This window comes from Peromyscus californicus, unplaced genomic scaffold (genome assembly GCF_007827085.1).
Source record: "Peromyscus californicus insignis strain IS unplaced genomic scaffold, ASM782708v3 Scaffold_6__1_contigs__length_162567912, whole genome shotgun sequence".
NCBI lineage: Eukaryota > Metazoa > Chordata > Mammalia > Rodentia > Cricetidae > Peromyscus > Peromyscus californicus.
In genome coordinates this window covers 2,803,372-2,820,919 of record NW_026294584.1, presented here as the reverse complement: position 1 = coordinate 2,820,919, position 17,548 = coordinate 2,803,372, and the positions used below count along the sequence as shown (strand labels likewise).

At 42.3% G+C, this 17,548-nt stretch overlaps 2 protein-coding genes across 2 annotated transcripts in view; one reads left to right on the top strand and one right to left on the bottom strand.

Annotated features, from left to right (window-relative positions):
• Positions 1–17,548, bottom strand: part of Fbxl13 (F-box and leucine rich repeat protein 13) — a 209,224-nt gene that overhangs the window by 75,840 nt on the left and 115,836 nt on the right. Inside the window, exons 11-12 of the mRNA XM_052720972.1 lie at positions 12,494–12,546; positions 6,594–6,694 (exon numbers count right to left, since the gene is read on the bottom strand). Coding sequence (XP_052576932.1) covers positions 6,594–6,694; positions 12,494–12,546 — 154 coding nt within the window. The remainder of the gene's footprint in view (positions 1–6,593; positions 6,695–12,493; positions 12,547–17,548) is intronic.
• Lrrc17 (leucine rich repeat containing 17) overlaps positions 1–17,548 on the top strand; it is a 34,703-nt gene that overhangs the window by 2,392 nt on the left and 14,763 nt on the right. Inside the window, exon 2 of the mRNA XM_052720963.1 lies at positions 16,518–17,431. Within this exon, the coding sequence (XP_052576923.1) occupies positions 16,648–17,431 (784 nt within the window). The 5' untranslated portion in view covers positions 16,518–16,647. The remainder of the gene's footprint in view (positions 1–16,517; positions 17,432–17,548) is intronic.

Genomic DNA, 17,548 nt, shown 5'->3' with positions numbered 1-17,548 from the left:
TCTTCATGTTTCTATGGTTTGTACCATCTTCTTTCATTGAATGGAGTGGATTCTCTGTAGTGAGTCTTTCTCTGTCCCACCAACCAGCTCCCAAATCACAACATAGAGACATTATTAATTATGAAAGTTTGGCCAATAACTCAGGCTTGTTTTTAGAAGCTCTTTTTATTTAACCAATCCAAGTGACACATCTTCACAGTGTACAAAAAGATTATTCCACAACATTGCTTGTCTGACAAGAGTGTGGAGGATGTTACATGAGGTCTGTATCTTACCTGAATCTATTACTCCAACTCCTTAAATCCATATGATCAGTTAGTAAATATCAAAAATGACAATTAAGTAAGGAACTTACTTGACTATTTTTATAATACAGATAGTTTCGGTGATCTATAAGATCTATAGATCCTTCCAGCATTAAAAAATTTTTACTGTGTGTGTGTGTGTGTGTGTGTGTGTGTGTGTGTGTGTGTGCGCGCGCGCGCGCGTGCGCATGTGTGTTTCTCAGTACCCAAGTGTAGGTCAGAAGACAGCCTTTGGAAGCTGGTTTTTTCTTTCTACCATGTTGATCCCAGGGATTGACCTCAGGTGGCTTGGAGGGCAGTGTCTTTACTCACTGAGCCAGCTCTTTCATTCCCCTGGCTTTCAGTGAAAGCAGAGAGGATTTTCACACCATCAAAACCCACAAACGGAGAGATGGTTCAGTGGTTAAGAACACTCACTGCTCTTCCAGAGGACTGGAGGTCAGTTCTCAGCACCTGTGTCAGGTGACTCACAAGCACCTGTAACTCCAGCTCCAGGAGATCAGACACTCTAGCCTTTGAGGGCACCTGCACTCACATGCTTATACCCATATGCACGCACACACTATACACACACACACACACACACACACACACACACACACACACACACCTCATAGATATCTGAATTCTTTCCCTTAGGGAGCAGGGGCCACTGGCTGAAAGTTAAGAGCCTCTGCTGTGGACAAGGACTAAATGGCTCCATGGCTCCCAGGCTGAAGGTCTCTAGCCAGCTTCCCTTTGAAGTGAGAACTCAGGGGACTCATCCTGAGTACAAAAGGAAGGCATGGGAATCTTAACAGCCCCATGCACTTTCTAGGGATTCTCAGTGCTGCAGACAGAAACCTGCTAGAGTGTGGAAATGTGCTGGCTACAGTGAGACAGTGTGGCAGACTTGGGCGTCACTGATACTTAGTTTAGAGCTGGGCAAAGAAACGTTTCTCCTTTCGAGCAAGACCAGGTTCACCACCTTCCCAGCACAGGGAACTGATAATTCCATTCCTGCTTTGAGAAAGACTATTTATGGTGTGTTTTATCTTTCCCTAATTATTTGATAACTTTTTATTGAGGGTATGAGTTTACTTTTTATTTTTCTGCTACTAGTGTAATCTTTAGGAAAACACAGAAATTGTTTTTTGTTCTTTCTTTTGACTTTGTTTCCACTGAAGAACTGATGTATTTTATGTTCCATCTTCAATACCAGAGGGAGTGTACTAGAAAGAGTTAAATACCATGTATTCGAATGGAAATTTCTTTCAAAACCACCAAGACAAGGCCTAGTCTAGGAAGAGGAGAGTTTGTAGGTAGATTCTGTAAGTTTGGGACTCTTTGACTTCAAAAAGCAGAATTCTTTAGAACTGGAAGACGTGGCCTCATAATGAGAGTGAACTTGAAGTTGTCCAGTGAGCATGCCAGCCGACCACGGCTGCTCCTCTTTGATGGACGTTGGTGAGACTCCATAACAGATAACCCTGGTATATAAGAAAATCAAAAGCCAAAAAGGGGCAATTAATCTATATAAAAATGAATACACACCATTCACTACAGCATGTAAGGATCCATTAGGAACAAGGTTCAAGACACACAGTGATGTGTCCCTGGAGTGCCAGCTATTTGGGAGGCTGAGGCAGAAGAATCACTTGAGCTCCAAAGTTCAAGATCAGCCTGAGTAATCACAGCAAGACACACAGGCCTTCTAAAAAAATCACAATAGTCTTGTTCCTGACTGTGTGCCCAGAAGGTTTTGTGCATTATCAAATACCTGTTATCACCACAGGGTAAATAAGTGAGTGCCCCTGCTGGGATGCAGGAAAAGGAGAACTCACTGGTCTTCTGGAATGCCATGGCTTAAAGAGGCTGAGAATTTGGCAGCAAAGGAAAGGCTTCCCCACTGCAAGGAAGACAAGCATGGAGAAAGAGATAGCCAGAGCTCAGGGCAACCCACACAGTATGTTCAACTAGATAATGTCAGGGACAGTAGGGAGGAGTCAGACAAGACATGAGTGCTCCAGGATGACTCCTCCTGTGCCATGAGTCAGAGCAGACTGGAGGAAGGGAGACCAGAGGCAGAACGGGCAGGATGCTGTGCAAAGAAGAACTGGAGAGTACTGCCAAGGCTATGGTAACAGAAATGACTAGAAAGGATTAAATTCAGAAATGGTAGGAGGCCAACATGTTCCCAGAATAAAGGCTGGGTCTGTGAGATCGCTCAGCAGGTAAAGGTGTTCTCTACCAGCAAAGCCTGACAAGTCACTGGTGGAAACGGAGTCGCTCAAGTGGCCCTAACCTCCACAGGCACATGTGGTACAACCCCCAACACCACCAAAAACCCCCACAAATGAATAATGAGAAAGAGCTGTGGGCAGCCCTCATTTTTAACTCTAGAAAACTAAGTCTCCAAAGAAGTAGGGAAAAACACTCAAATAAAATGTCAAATCAATGCTGCCATTAATGGCAACCATCATTTTGTTTTTCTTTCTGGCAAGTGATTTCTTTGGAAGGAAGCACTAAAGGCAGTGAAGAGGTGGGACAAGCAGCAACAGCTGGCACTTCCCTGGCTATTTACAGTCGAAAGAATTCTGCATACCCGAGCATGTCTGAAACAATGGGAAACACAGCAAAAATAGACAATCACTGTGAAGTGCATTTTTATTGGAGATAATTCACCGCACGTCTTTTTCATATGACAAAAGGCAGCAGCATCAAGAAACTTTATTCTGAATGTTGACTGAATGGAAAGAACTAGAAATTAAAACCAAAACAAAATTCTTAGTTGGAACTCAACTTTTCTATCTTTCCCACTAAATTATATATTTGTTTGTAAAATAAATATCCCCCAAACAGCATTCGACTCATAGCGAAACTAATATACTAAGTCACCTTATGGGGAAGGAGCAGCTTAACATATTGCTAGCAAGAATGTTTTAAGTTTAAAAAGTGGAAGAGGGAGCCAGCTATGGCGGCTCCCATTTGGAATTCCTGTCTATGGAAGGCTGAGACAGGACGATGACCACAGGTTTAAGCCGGTCTAAGCTACACAGTGAGTTCCAAGTCACCCTAGGCTGTACAGTCAGACTAGCTAAAAAAAGAAGAAGAAGAAGAAAATAAAACAATTTGTAAAGTGATATAAACTACTTTCAAATTATCTACTTTGTAAATTCAGATTTTAACATATAAATTTTGTATTTTAGAATCTTTAAAAAATAAATACCAATCTTTTGAACTTCCCTCTTCAACAGACACAAAGGATAAGCATATCTAAACATAGAAGCTAGTGACCAGACAGAGGTGCACACCTTTAATCCCAGCACTAGGGAGGCAGATGCAGGTGGATCTGAGTTCAAGGCTAGCCTGAACTATGGTGCGGTGGGTTGTAGGATAGCCAGGGCTACAAAGGAAACCCTGTCTCAAAAAACCAAAAATACAGTGGAAGTCAGCTACATGCTACACATAAAACACAACTGAAAACCAGTACCACACAGGCTTAAGAGACGGGTTCAGAGCTATTCTCCAAAAAGCATGAACAGTGGAAGCAAAGGTGGGGTGTCAGCAGCAGACCTTTAAAGAGTCAGCTCGGTATGGTAGTGTGTGCCTGTAATCACAACACTCAGGAGACTGAAGCAGGAGGATTGCAAGTTTGAGAGCAGCCTGGGCCAATCAGTGAGAGCCTGTCTCAAAACACAACACAAATCACAAAGAAACACTAACCAGGAAAAAGATATCATTTTATGTGGGGAGAATGCTGTAGTCTATGATAAAGCATGATACTTTATCTTCATACATAAAATAAAAATAAACTATAAGCTTGGTTATAGTCAGTGACTAACACATCACTATTATATTATGACATGTCAAGAAGATCTATGTATAAACACACATTTACACATGGAAGTTTTTTCTCTTAAACAAATTCTCTTCACTTTAAACATTCTTGGGTATGCTGAAACTAATTACAAACTAGTCCTTGAAGAAATCTGAATTCCAAAAAGCAGAAATAATTCAGTCCATGTTTCTTCTACAATTAAAGACAGAAGTTTAAACATTGAAGCACCAACCACTTTAAACAAAGAATTCTTCTCCAAGTATTGAGTCAAAAAGGAAATAAAATATAGACTACTTGTTTGAGAAGTGGAAATAATATGTAACAAGTCTGATACACTTTTCCTAAATTCTTATTCAGAAATAATTACCTAGCTCTGTTTGTGTCATTTTTAAAGAAACGTTTAAAAAGACACTTGCATCTCACATTCCAACCCAAAAAGGACCATTTGGCAAATAAAGTTAGAAAATACAGTCAGAAAGTCTTCCACTAATGATGACAACTGAAAAGACATCTATAAATAACTTAAAACATTTTTCTGACCAAAACAAAATTCTACTAAGAGATTTATGAACTTTGAAAAATGTAAAAATACTCTGTTCCTAAGAGGATAATTACATACAAATCACTATTTTATCTTTAATTATTAATATAGTGATAAATGTTTAACTACTTCTCCAAAACTGTGTGTAAATATGTTTACTGTAAATGTTTTTAATCTTACTACTTCATAGATACAAAAGTTAGGTATCATATGATTTAACGATAATAAACTATACAATATTAATTATAGTCAATTCCATGTAGTCAATTGGTTCTCACACAATACTTTCATTGACATTTGCCAAATTCTTACAGAGGTAGCCATCCCAACTGATCACTGCCATTGAGGCATGAGCAGAGTTCCATGAGTTATGTTACACTTATTTTTCTCAAACATTACATCCATTTATGTCATAGAATGAGTTAGGCAAACTGAGACATGTGACCAGAATGCATACACCTGTCAAAAGCATGAGGCTTTTGCTGCTGAATCAGATCATTTTAAAAGACTGAAAGAAAAAAGATATTGCCTCAAATTTTGTGCTATTTACAATGTGCTGGCTGCAGGCAAGACAAACATTTGAACTTAATCTGCTTTATAAATTGCCTTTTGCATCCGTTTAATTCTAAATAATTGTCAAAACAATAATTCAAGTCTTGTTTTGTCATTTTCCATGGTGTGAAAGACTCCCATCAGCCCCTTCTAAGCCACTAGGAATGAAAGTGTTTTAAGTACTTATTGCCTTTCTAAAATTTTTAAATATATGAGAAGAACCACACAGAACTATGGTCAGTAGATAACGTTGGACAGAGAAGGTGAAACTGGCTGATGGGCCACACAGAAACAAGCTTGGGCCGCGCGGGTCATAGTTTGTTGACCTCCAGTCTGGCTTGTTGCTTCTTTTATCACCAAAGGAAATTCTACATGGATTATCTGCCTGAGTTTTAAAAAGATACAGTAATAAAAAGCAAATGGTTGCTAAGTGCCTGGCTGGGTGAAGATTCCGTGTGTTTTAAAGGATCTGGAGGACTTCTAAACGGAAGGATGAGGTTTGCCCACCTGTGGAAGACTATTAGAGTTAGAACATAAAGAAGATTGTCACCTAGAATTGTTTCTGTTTAAGTTTTCCCAAATGTCTTATTGTTAATTTTCAAAGGCTCTCAAAAAGTTATAGTCTCAAAAAAGCTTCAGTCTTTCCCAATGGTTTGAGGAATGCTTTACCAAAGTCACATTTGAACAGCTCCCTAGGACCAGATACACTACCTGGTTAGTTTTTCCACAGTACACAGAGTAACTGAATAAGAAAAGTTTGTGTAAAGCTGAAGATCCTGTGTTTTCCAAATGCTGTGCTTTCCTGTGCCTTCGCCAGAGCTGTGCTGGCTAAGGAACAGCAGCTGCCACACACCAGGACATCAAAGTCGACAGACATCAACCTCAGCAGTGTACGCTCCTGGAAGCGGTGGCCTCTCAGTGTACCTGGGACCTGGACAACAGTCTGGGGAGGAGGCATGTTGGAGTTCTCTTAGAGAAAGGTCTCAGACACTAGAAAGGAAGTTGGGGGGCAGGCTCCACTGCCCAGGAAGGTCTATCTCAAGCTACTGGGTACACTGTTACAAGAGTGACAAAAACACTGGCCGAGACAGAAGGCCAGTGATCAGCTGCTCTTGCCAAGCAAGGAGATACAGACACCAGCTCAGGGTCGGAAAACAGTTGTCCCATTATCGTGCTGTCGTGGTTGGGTGCTGATGTTGGCGGATCATCTTTGAGGACAACTACAACAAGCCAAAGCTTAGGAGAATGCAATATTCTCAATGTGATACAAATAATACAAGCAGTGTCAGGCGGAGGACAGAGGAGCATGAGTTCAAGGCCAGCCTGGAGTACATAAGAGACCCTATTTCAATCTCACACACAGCCACAGCATTACCTGGGCAGGAGTCGCATAGTCCTATTGGTGATAGTTGTATTGGACAGATTGAGATACAGGACCCCAGGACATCCCTCGGAAATGTGTCTCATTGATTCATCCTGCATAACAAAAGAAAAACAAAAATCATAGCAAACCCTCACAGGCCTCTCAAGTGCTCCATTATCTCTCATTTCTCTTCCTGTCCCAGAAAAACATGCACATAATAACATGCACATACAACTTGTTCCTTCATAGTCTTTGATTAAAATGTAGAAACCGGGCTGGGCGGTGGTGGCACACGCCTTTAATCCCAGCACTCGGGAGGCAGAGGCAGGCGGATCTTTGTGAGTTCGAGGCCAGCCTGGGCTACCAAGTGAGTTCCAGGAAAGGCACAAAGCTACACAGAGAAACCCTGTCTCAAAAAAATAAGAAATAAAAAAAAAGTAGAAACCAGTCATTTTGTTTGAAGCTTCAGTGCTCCCTCCTTTCATTACATCACAATGGCATTTCATTAAAAAGTGAACCCTTGCAAGTTCCAGTATGTGACACAAATATCTCAGTGTGACTTTTGATGTCCAGATACAGAAATGTGGTCACAAACTGGCCTGTTCTAAAGTTATTCTGAAAGACTGGAATAGTGAACTTTCTTAACAATTGGACTTCATTAAAAGCAAAGCCGTGTTTAGCCCAGGCATGTCATCTGTCTCTGTGACTGAATTTCTGTGGTTCTGATAATGATACATTTAAAATGCTAAACAAATTTTCACCAACTTTATGATAACTCTTAGAGGGTCTCAATATCTATATTTGAAAAGTAAAATGTGGTGGTTTGAAAGAAAATGGACCCCACAGGGAGTCCATTAGGACTCTATTGGGAGGTGTAGCCTTGTTGGAGGAAGTGTGTCACTGTGGGGGTGGGCTTTGAAGTCTCCTATGCTCAAGCTACACCCAGTGACACAGTTCACTTCCTGTTGCCTGAGGATCCAGATGTAGAACTCTCAGCTCCCTCTCCAGCACCATTCTGCCTGCACGCCACTGTGTCCCGCCATGATGATAATGGACTGAACCTCTGACACTGTAAGCCATTCCATTAAATGTTTTCCTTTATAAGAGCTCCTGTGGTCATGGTGTTTCTTCACAGCAACAGACACCCTAGCTAAGACATAAAATACAGACAATACACAAGATGCATTGAAGGCACGAGCTCCAGTTGGGATTAGGGTTGGAGAGAGAGGGACTAAAGTTGAAGTGAATGAAGGCTGTGGCTGATGTTAACTGAGAGGCAGTAGGGTCAAGCGATGGTCTTGAACTGAAGGTGAAAAAGACCAGATGAGTGTCAAGCTTTGACTGCAATGACTACTTTGCATATAAAAAATACAGAAAATACAGTAACTGTCAGGCATAATGGTGCATGCTTATAATCCCAGCACTGGGAAGACTGAGGCAGGAGGATCACCTCAAGTTAAATGACAACCTGGGCTACATAATGAGTTTCGGTCCAGCTTGGGCTTACAGAGTGAGAACCTGTAAAAACAAAAGGAAAGAGAGAAAAGGAGAGGAGAAATAGAGTCAACAATAGGCTTTTATTTATTCAGTGATGGTTGCTGAATTTCCCTGGGATACCACCAGGTATCAGCTAGTTTTAAATAACTGTGCTTCAAGCACATTTCAGGACACTGTCTCCAGAGAAGGATAGTCCACTGCTGGTATCTGTCTGGAGGAGGTGAATTTTCACTAGCTCTGAGAAGTGGTTTGGAGAATTCAGATGGGCAGGACAGCTGGGACACCACTAGGGACAGCAAGAGTTGATTTTCAGTGGCATTGGGGTCCGTCCGACATTCCACTCTTCATGGTTTCCAGGATGCATGCATATTTACCACACCAAAACCCCGGGGCACGGTGGCTGGTGGTTGGTCATCCAATGAAGGATTTCCTGGGAATCAAATCCTGTCTTAAACAAGACCCAGGGGCTCTGCACAGGGAAGCTTCTTCCAGCCGGTGCTTCATGTGGATGAGTGGGGCCTTTGAAAGCACTGTGCTCTTAGCACTGCACTCAAGCTGTTAGTATTTTTTCTAGTCATTTGATCACCAAGTGTAGAATTCAGATATGTGTAGATAAATACAGTAAATATAGTACAAGTTTCCCTCAAAATTCAAAGACAGCCATCATCACATGTGGCACCATACTTTAACAGGTTCGAAACTAGTCTCTGAAAATATTAACAGTGCCAATTGCTCACAGAGACTGTGCACTTGTTAAAACACGTAGGTGAGGATGTGAGTGAGGTGGGACAGGACCGTGAGAGAGCTGGCTTAGCCATCTTTAGAGAGGCCTCGGAAGAAATGGGGCCAAGAAGAGGATAGTGTGTGCTTTGTGTACAGTGGAAGAAGGTGACTCCCCTGAGCTGAGTCAGCAACCCCTTCTCTACCTTCACCTTTCTCGAGGTGCTTGGCAACCCAAACAAATTCAGACCACTCCCATTCTCATTAAAGAGAATGCAAGACTCAATATTGAAATGGTTGAACTTAAAATGCAAAACCATTTGAGTATGAACACTGCAGAATGGCTAAAGAATTTGTCTTGAGTCCCAACACATGGGACTCAAATTCTTCAGTGTGATATATTTTGCAAGACAAAATTAGATATAGCCAAGCTCTTTGAATAAATGTTACCCACATCTTTAAATGTAATCCTGTCTTCCAGCCTCTGTCTTGAAGGGTAAAACAGCAGTAAAATGGAGCTGGATAAAATTACTAGCCCTTTATAGATCCCAAACTTGGACAAGACTTTGATGTTCACAAACTCGATGCAGATGCTTTGTATTGGCTTTCCTATTTAGAAGGCCAAATTCAAAGAATGCAATTTTGTATTCATACACAGAACTAATGCTCCTGAGGCAAGAACTGAGAATTAACTCACATTAAAATTCCTTCTAACACCTAATGGGATAGTTTTAACATAGCAGGTGCTAAAAGTATCCATAGAAAGAATGAATCCATTTCACAACAACCCCATTTTAATCGTCATCAGAGATCTGAAGAATATGCTAGCAAAGATTGCCATTTCTCTTGACGAAGGAGCCTTTATGCTCTTTGCTGGTACAAAAACAGTCCAACCAGACAGAAAGTAGAATTTTTTTCTCTTACGGGTTCTATGGCCTACCTGTCTGTCCCTTGCTTTCTTGGGAACACTGTTGAATGTAAAGTAGCAGCTTGTCATGCTGAGGCATGAGCCACCAAGAGCTGAGAGCAGTGGCCTGGTGGGTAGGAACCAGACAACTAATTGAAAGGCTTCAGTTTTGTATTAGGAGAAAAGAGTTGAAGTGTTCTGTGAGTCTTAGTACTTTCATGTTTATATTTTATTTACTCATAAAATGTCTTCCATCTTTGGGGAAAATAAATGTTCTGCTCTGAAAATGAGAGGAAGACCTTCATGGAAAAAATATGAGAAGAGGATTTTCAAAGCAGTCCTTGTTCTAAAAAAGGAGCTACAATGTAATCTTAAACATAAGGGCAGAAAGTATAAATGCTGAGGGACTAAGACCACAGTGCCAACTTGGAAGAGAAGTAAATTCATCCTCTCAGAAGAAAGAGGAGTTGCAAGGTGCTAAGGAGTTGGGATAAAACGAGAGGCGATTTAATGGATGTGATTTCTCTTAAGGATGAAGAAAATGTTCTAAAATTACTGGGGCTATGATTCCATAATTCTATGCATATATCACAAATTATTAAAGTGTTCATTTTGAGTAAGTGGTAACATCAATTTGTTTTTATTTCTACAATGCTATTTTTAAAGAGTTACTTTTTCTAAAGTGTATGGAAAACCCCAGTGGAGATAAAAGTGTTTCAAAGGAGGAACAAATGTAGCCAGGGTGTGGTTGTGGGGATGGAGGGAAGGCATCATTCAGGCAGACAGAAAAACCCATTCAAGGACAGATGAAATGGCATTGTGGACTTCAAGTGACTTGATGTTAAAACAGGGCATCTGGGAAGGAACAACTGTGACCACGAGGCACACTGCTGTGCACAATGCTGGGTCAACACTGAGGAGCCAGTGTAAGATGTCTTGCCACCTGTGCCAGGGCCTTGGCCTCTGCCTGGTGGTGATGCATGCTGAGGCCATTACACCATCAGGCTTTCCTTCTCTTCTCTGTCTCCACTGGCTTCTATACACCTATTTGCATTTTCCTGCCCCTGTTCCTCCTACCCGCTCAACCATTTTTCTGGAAACAGTAGTTTTTAACTCATGTTTACTTTCTTGTATCTTGTCCATTTCGCAGCTCACTACAATTATACCTCTGCCCCAATATCCCACTGGAACGGCTTCAGCAGAAATTAGTGGCCCTAACTCTTGAGTCTGGGCTGCCATGTTCAGTGCATTTCTTACCTACCTATTTGGGCCACTTCTTCCTAAATGTCTTCCAGCCCACTTTCATTCACATTCAAACCTATTCCCTTCTCTTCCTTCGAGATTCTTCAACCTGCTCCTTAGGGTCAGTGAGACACAACCTCATGTCTTCCTCCCTAGATTAACCTCCTTTACTCTTACAGTGTCAAGTACGGCACCTACACATAGCAACACAGACAGGCTTTCAAGTTCTACCTTCATTGCCCACTATGCATTACCACAAAGTGGCATTAGATATTAAATGTTGTTGAAACCTTATGTTTTTTATAAGCTAAGGCTTGCACCCAGGTCTTCTCCGCCACTGATGGACATCAGCAGCCTTTATCCCCAGCCCGCTTTTGATTTTAAAACAAGCTCTCAATAAGTTACTCAGACTTACCTTAAAGTACTCATAGCTCAACAATCTTTGAACCTGCAAACTTCCTGTCTCAGCCTCCTGAGTAGTCAAGATTACACACTTGTATCATTGGCCACTAGGTCCATCAAAGGCTTACTGTGTGTCAAAGTCTGCCTGTCACACAAATAAGACACAACCGTGCCCTTATCGTCTCATTTGTGGAGGAGGCAGAACACTACAGTTAGTAGCTCCTTCTGCTGATAGGAATATAGAGGAGCAGCTGTGAAGACAGTCCTGAGAGATGACGGCTTAGAGGAAGTGGCATAGACGCTAAGCTATACCAAACCACAAACCCTGCTTGAGGGCAAGGTAAGAGCCGAAGCCAGGTGCGGCGGTGCACACCTTTAACCCCAGCACCTAAGAGGCAAAGGCTGGTGGACCTCTCTGAGCTAGAAGCCAGCCTGGTCTACATAGTGAGACCCTGTCTCAAAAAAGAAAAACGAGACAGTACTGCATGAGCAAAACCAAGAGATTGCTGGGTGGCCTGGCACATGGTCACCAGAACTTGCTGTGTACACAAGAGTGGAACAAGAAGAGCCTGCAAAGGGAGGCAGAGGCTACAGAGAGTCTCCAGGGTGCACTAATGCTAAGGTGGCTTGATTCTTTTCCAGCAGTATATGGATGATGGAAGATGGAGTGAGTTGGTCAGGCCTGCCTGTAGAAAAGGTATTGTGTACTCACAGCATGGACGACAGATTTGGGGTAGAGAGAAAGACAAGGGGCCAGGGCCGGGAAGGAAGAACCTGGGGTTATGTGTTCATTTCCATCTTCTTTGGTATAGTTACTAATTGCCATGAAACCCACCAAAATAAGCCTATCAACCTTGCTGCGACCCAGTATTTCCTGTCTCATAAACACTTGAAACATAAACACAGTTCATTTTTATGTAACCATTAAAGAGTTTCCATTTGCCAGAGGCTCCAACACTGAGCACATATCCACAAGATTAATGATAGCATTGTGCAGAGGGTAAATGTTTTTGCCAACATTTAATACAGTTTGCCTTTTCCATATTCAACCCCAAATGCACACAAAGTACATGCTCTGCCTACTGGCTCTCCGTGTGAGAAGTTTGGACCACATAAGCAACAGTAGGAAATCTGTCTTACTCACCGTGAGAGACTGGCAGTCTGAGACGTTCAGCTCTTGCAGGTTTTTACAGTGGCCTGAATCAAACAAGCAGACATCACTAAACAACACACTGCAAACACTTCGTTTTTCCATCCTACAGTCAATGCAACATTTTCATTAGAAAGTAGATAGAAACCTTGGCAAGAAATATGTTCTAAGTATGTGGGTTTCTCTGCTCGGGCAAATGCTTTCTTTAAAAACTCAGATATATGTGTGCTTTTTATTGTTTGCAGGGTATAGGAAGAAGGTGGAAAGGAAAAAAATCACTATTTTGATTTTAAAAAATACTGTATCCTTGGGGCTTTTAGCTTGAAAGTACTCGAGGAAAATAAATTTGATTGTTTTGTTAGTTTTTGTTTTGATTTTTTGACCTTTTTTGGTTCATGGTTTTTAATTCTTGTGAATGTGTGCTTATGTGTGGTATATAGACGTATGTACACATGCATGTGAATGACAGAGTTGACACCCAGTGTTTCCTCATGTTATTGTTTGGTCTCTGTGTAAACTTGGAGAGCCCGGGAAGACTTGGTGTCCAGGGAGCCCCAGGGAGCCTCCTGCCTCTGCCTCCCCAGGACTGGAATTACAGACACACTACTACACTCAGCTTTTATGGGGGTGTTGGGAAGCAGACTCAAGTCCTTATGTTTGTGTGGTCAGTACCCTACCGACATACTGATGAAGCCATCTCTGCAGACCCATCTTTTAGTGTTAAAATATTTCATTACATCTATTTTTTGCACATACACAAAAATTGAGAGGACTACACCATGAGTACCTATATCTCTGCCACCTGGATTTTATACTGGTTTTATTACATGCCCATTCACCCATCTCTCTCAATTGGTCCTACATTCTGCATTTTTTGATGCATTTCAAAACATGTTGCAGATACCAGCACACTTCCTCCCCAATAGTTAACATGCATAATAATTGAAATAAACTATTTGCTATGACTTTTTAAGTTATATTTACATGAAAATCACAATAAATTACAGAAAGTAAAGGTTGAGCAAAGCAATGTGTCCTAATAGCTCTTGCAGTACAGATGTTGCATGGCTCAGGGAAGACGAAGCAGGTACAGACAGCTGGACAACACAGTAAGCCCCGTGAGAGACACTGGGTGGGGACACTCAAGTGGGGAGTGTGAGGACTGCTTGACCCAAAGCAGTGCGGAGGCCTTCTAGGTGGGCAGGGAAGGGTGAAGGCATGGAATAGGTAAGGATGCAGGTAAGGATGGCCCTGGCACTCAAACTAGGATGAACCACATCTAGATGAAGCACATTCGACACTCATAACCATACAGCCCAACACTAATAACAAACACATTACTCGTTATAAATCTACTTTGGATATTTCTTCCCTTGCTAAGAGTGGACTCTGTCCTAAGTGATAGATACAAACAAGAAATATTTCCAGAATATTTTTACAAAAGGCAAAAAAGTTCTTGCAGATCTTGACTAGGGTGTCGCTCCGCTGGGAAAGTGCTTGCCCAGCACATTCAGTGTATCACGTTAAGTAAGCAGGTGGCACATGCCTGCAGCCCTAGCATTCTGGAGGGAGAGGAACAGCAAAAGTTCAGGGTCATCCTTGGCTACGTAGTGACCCTGTCTCAAAAGAAAAAAAATGCAGATCTTAGGCATCCCCAGTAGAGTCCCAAATAACATTTGTTTGTGTGTGGTAAATCTTTAGGATAGAATGGCTACAGATATTTAAAAAAAAATATTTGTCATGGAAACATAGTAACAATAAAATGGACAAAAGTCATTGCCCTTGGGGAAATTGATTTCTAGTTAAGGAAACTGGACAGAACAGTACACAAAGAAGTAAAATGTTTGCTTAGACAGAGGCTGATGAACACTGTGGAGAAAATGAAATAGGAAAGGCAGATGAGGGTAACAGAGAAGGCTTCATGTCACCTTCTCAAACAGTGACACTTGAGACCAGACCTATACGGGACTGGGACAGTGCCATTTACTCTGAACATTTCTGGGTCCAAATTCAACCCGAGTGGTTGAATGAAAATGAGGACTTGATGCTCCTAATATAGTAGAGGAGAAGAGTTTTATTATATACATGAGAGTGCAGCCAGAGGCACCTGGAAGGGTCCAGACTGCACATGACCAGCAGAGTAGACCTGGCCATGAGAGGATGGGGATGGGGAGGGAGGGAGAGAAGGGCGAGAGAGGGGACCAGGAACCAAGAGGACAAAGAGCACCAAGGGAGCGCATGGCCTAAATAGCTGAGGTTATGTACGAAAGAGAAGCTGGAGGAAGAGAAGTGATGTGCAGGGGCCAGAGCCAGGGGTGAGGAGTGCGGAGAGGAGCAGGACTCTGGAGCAGGTACCTGCAATACAGAGACAGCCTGGTAGCCAGTGGCCAGCATCCACTTTGATACATTCACAGGCACCTCAGCCATTTGTCCAGGGTTCCTTTGGGACCTGACTGTGGTGATAGGAGAGAGTAAAAGAAAAGGAAGGTCACACCTACACGGCTGTGTGTCTCAGGGCCACAAGAGAACTCCTTTAATTTCTGAAATCCACACAATGAGGAACATAGGTTTGAGTGTTTGCCAGGCTGAGTCCAAACAGTTGAGAGCTTCCCACTGGCCAGACACTGAGCCCCTTTCATCTGCCCAGGGACCAGGAAATATCATAAGCCCCATTTTACAGACAATGAAGATGAGGTTGTGACATATTACAGCAGATGGTAACTAATAATTCAGATGTCATCCCACCAGATGAATAATTCTCTGATGGAGGAACCCTGTTTCAAGCAAGGCTTACAGGGCCACAGACTCTGAAACCTGGTTGCTTTTTTGTTATTTCACATGTGCAAAAACAGCTGTGGAATCTCCCCATTACTCTGTATTTTCATGTAATGTGTACATGTAATCTCATGATTACATCTCAATCTTATGGGCATTTATTCTGCGGACCGTCTAAAAATGATTTCTTCTTAAGCTGTATAATTTTGATGAATAGAAATAATACTAGGATATTTTTCATAGCTCAGGCTGACATAGGAAAAAAACAGTATTATCAGCTACAAAGAGCTTTCTACACATTTATCTGACTTAAGACCTCAGAGCAAATTCAAAGTAGACTAGTCGCCCCTGAAATGACTTGCACAAGGACAGATTCCCAGGTATCTGGTTGTTAAATCAAGGTCAGGCAAGAGGCAATTTTAGTGCCAGTTCTTCCCTTGCAAAATTCTGGCTGATCACATTAAAGACATTACCCCCTGCACAGATTCTCTCAGCAAGTCTTAGTTTTATGATACAAGACTCAAGGTTCAGCCAACTAACTATTTATGTTTAGGTCCTGGGACGCTTTTAAGGTCACTGTTCCTCGAAAAGGTGTGGAGCACTCAAGCGTTACATGCCTCCCTCCTGCTTACCAAGGAACTTGGCTGACCACCACTCCTAGCCATGTCAGTTGCCCAGTCAGCATAACATTCCAAGTCCAAGAGAAACCATGTGATTTCATGTGTGTTATCAGAATGGCTCTATTTCTTATTGTTTACTCAAGAAATGTAATGTGACCCTCAAAATATAGCTCATATTGTCTAGCGCTTTCTGTTGGGAATATATAGATATATAATTATGTAAAGGCAAATTTTTCAAGAAGAGAGATTTCAAAATGGAGTAATAAAGAAAGTTAGCATAGGAATGCATGTATTCTTTCCCTACCCCTTAGTTTGGTTCTTGCTGACATCATGGATTGTTTTTTTGTTGTTGTTGTTGCATATCCTGGGTGCAGTCTTGAGCAGGCTCTCTAGAGACCATAAATCTCACAAAAGGAGAGCCTTGATTCAAACTTAGGGCCAAGCATATGTCTACTAACTAAACCAGGCAAGTAGAAGGGAAAAGAACCTTCTACAGCAGTTTTTACCCACTTAAACTAGGAGACTAGATCAAATGAAATAAATCTGCTGTTTCTGTTATGCATTGCTCAAGATAGTACTTAGCTGTTTGTTTTTTCTTTCTTTCTTTCTTCTGTCCCACCTAGGAACTCTGAACCCCTCCACTGGGACTTACTCTCCCCGACCTGTGTTTGTTAAAGCTACCCAAACTTGGATTTCAAAGAAAGACTCTCCTGTTCCACCTGCCCTGGGGCCAGGGGCCAGCTGGACGTCAGAATGCGCATAGTGGCCATCTTGATTCTTCTCTGCTTTTGCAGAGCTGCTGAGCTTCACAAGGCCAGTCCTGGTGCTTTGAGAAGTCAGGCCAACCCCAGCCGCAGCAGCCGCAGCCAGGCAGGTGGTGGCAGGAGAGGCAGCCCTGTCAAACGCTACGCACCAGGCCTCCCCTGTGATGTATACACTTACCTCCATGAGAAATACCTAGACTGCCAAGAAAGAAAATTAGTTTACGTGTTACCCGACTGGCCTCAAGACTTGCTGCACATGCTGTTAGCGAGAAACAAAATCCGTGTGTTGAAGAACAACATGTTTTCTAAGTTTAAAAGGCTGAAGAGCCTGGACTTGCAACAGAATGAGATCTCCAAAATTGAGAATGACGCCTTCTTTGGTTTAAATAAGCTTACTACCCTCCTGCTGCAGCACAACCAGATCAAGGTGCTGACGGAGGAGGTGTTCATTTACACCCCCCTCCTGAGCTACCTGCGCCTTTATGACAACCCCTGGCACTGTACCTGTGAGTTAGAAACACTTGTTTCAATGCTGCAGATTCCACGGAACCGGAATTTGGGGAACTATGCCAAGTGCGAAAGCCCAGTAGCACTGAGAAATAAAAAACTGCTGCAGCTAAAGACTGATGAGTTATGTGATGAAGAGGAAAAGGAGCAACTGGACCCCAAACCCCAAGTATCAGGGAGACCCCCAGTCATCAGGCCTGAAGCAGACTCCACTCTGTGCCACAATTACGTGTTTCCCATCCAAACACTGGACTGCAAGAGAAAAGGTGTGTGCGTGTCTCCCTTCTTTGTTTCTGCAGGCTGTTAGGAAGGTATCTAGTCTTAGTCCCTTTCCTATATCTCAGGTGCCTGCAGCTGTCAGGTAGCATTCTCCAACAACAATG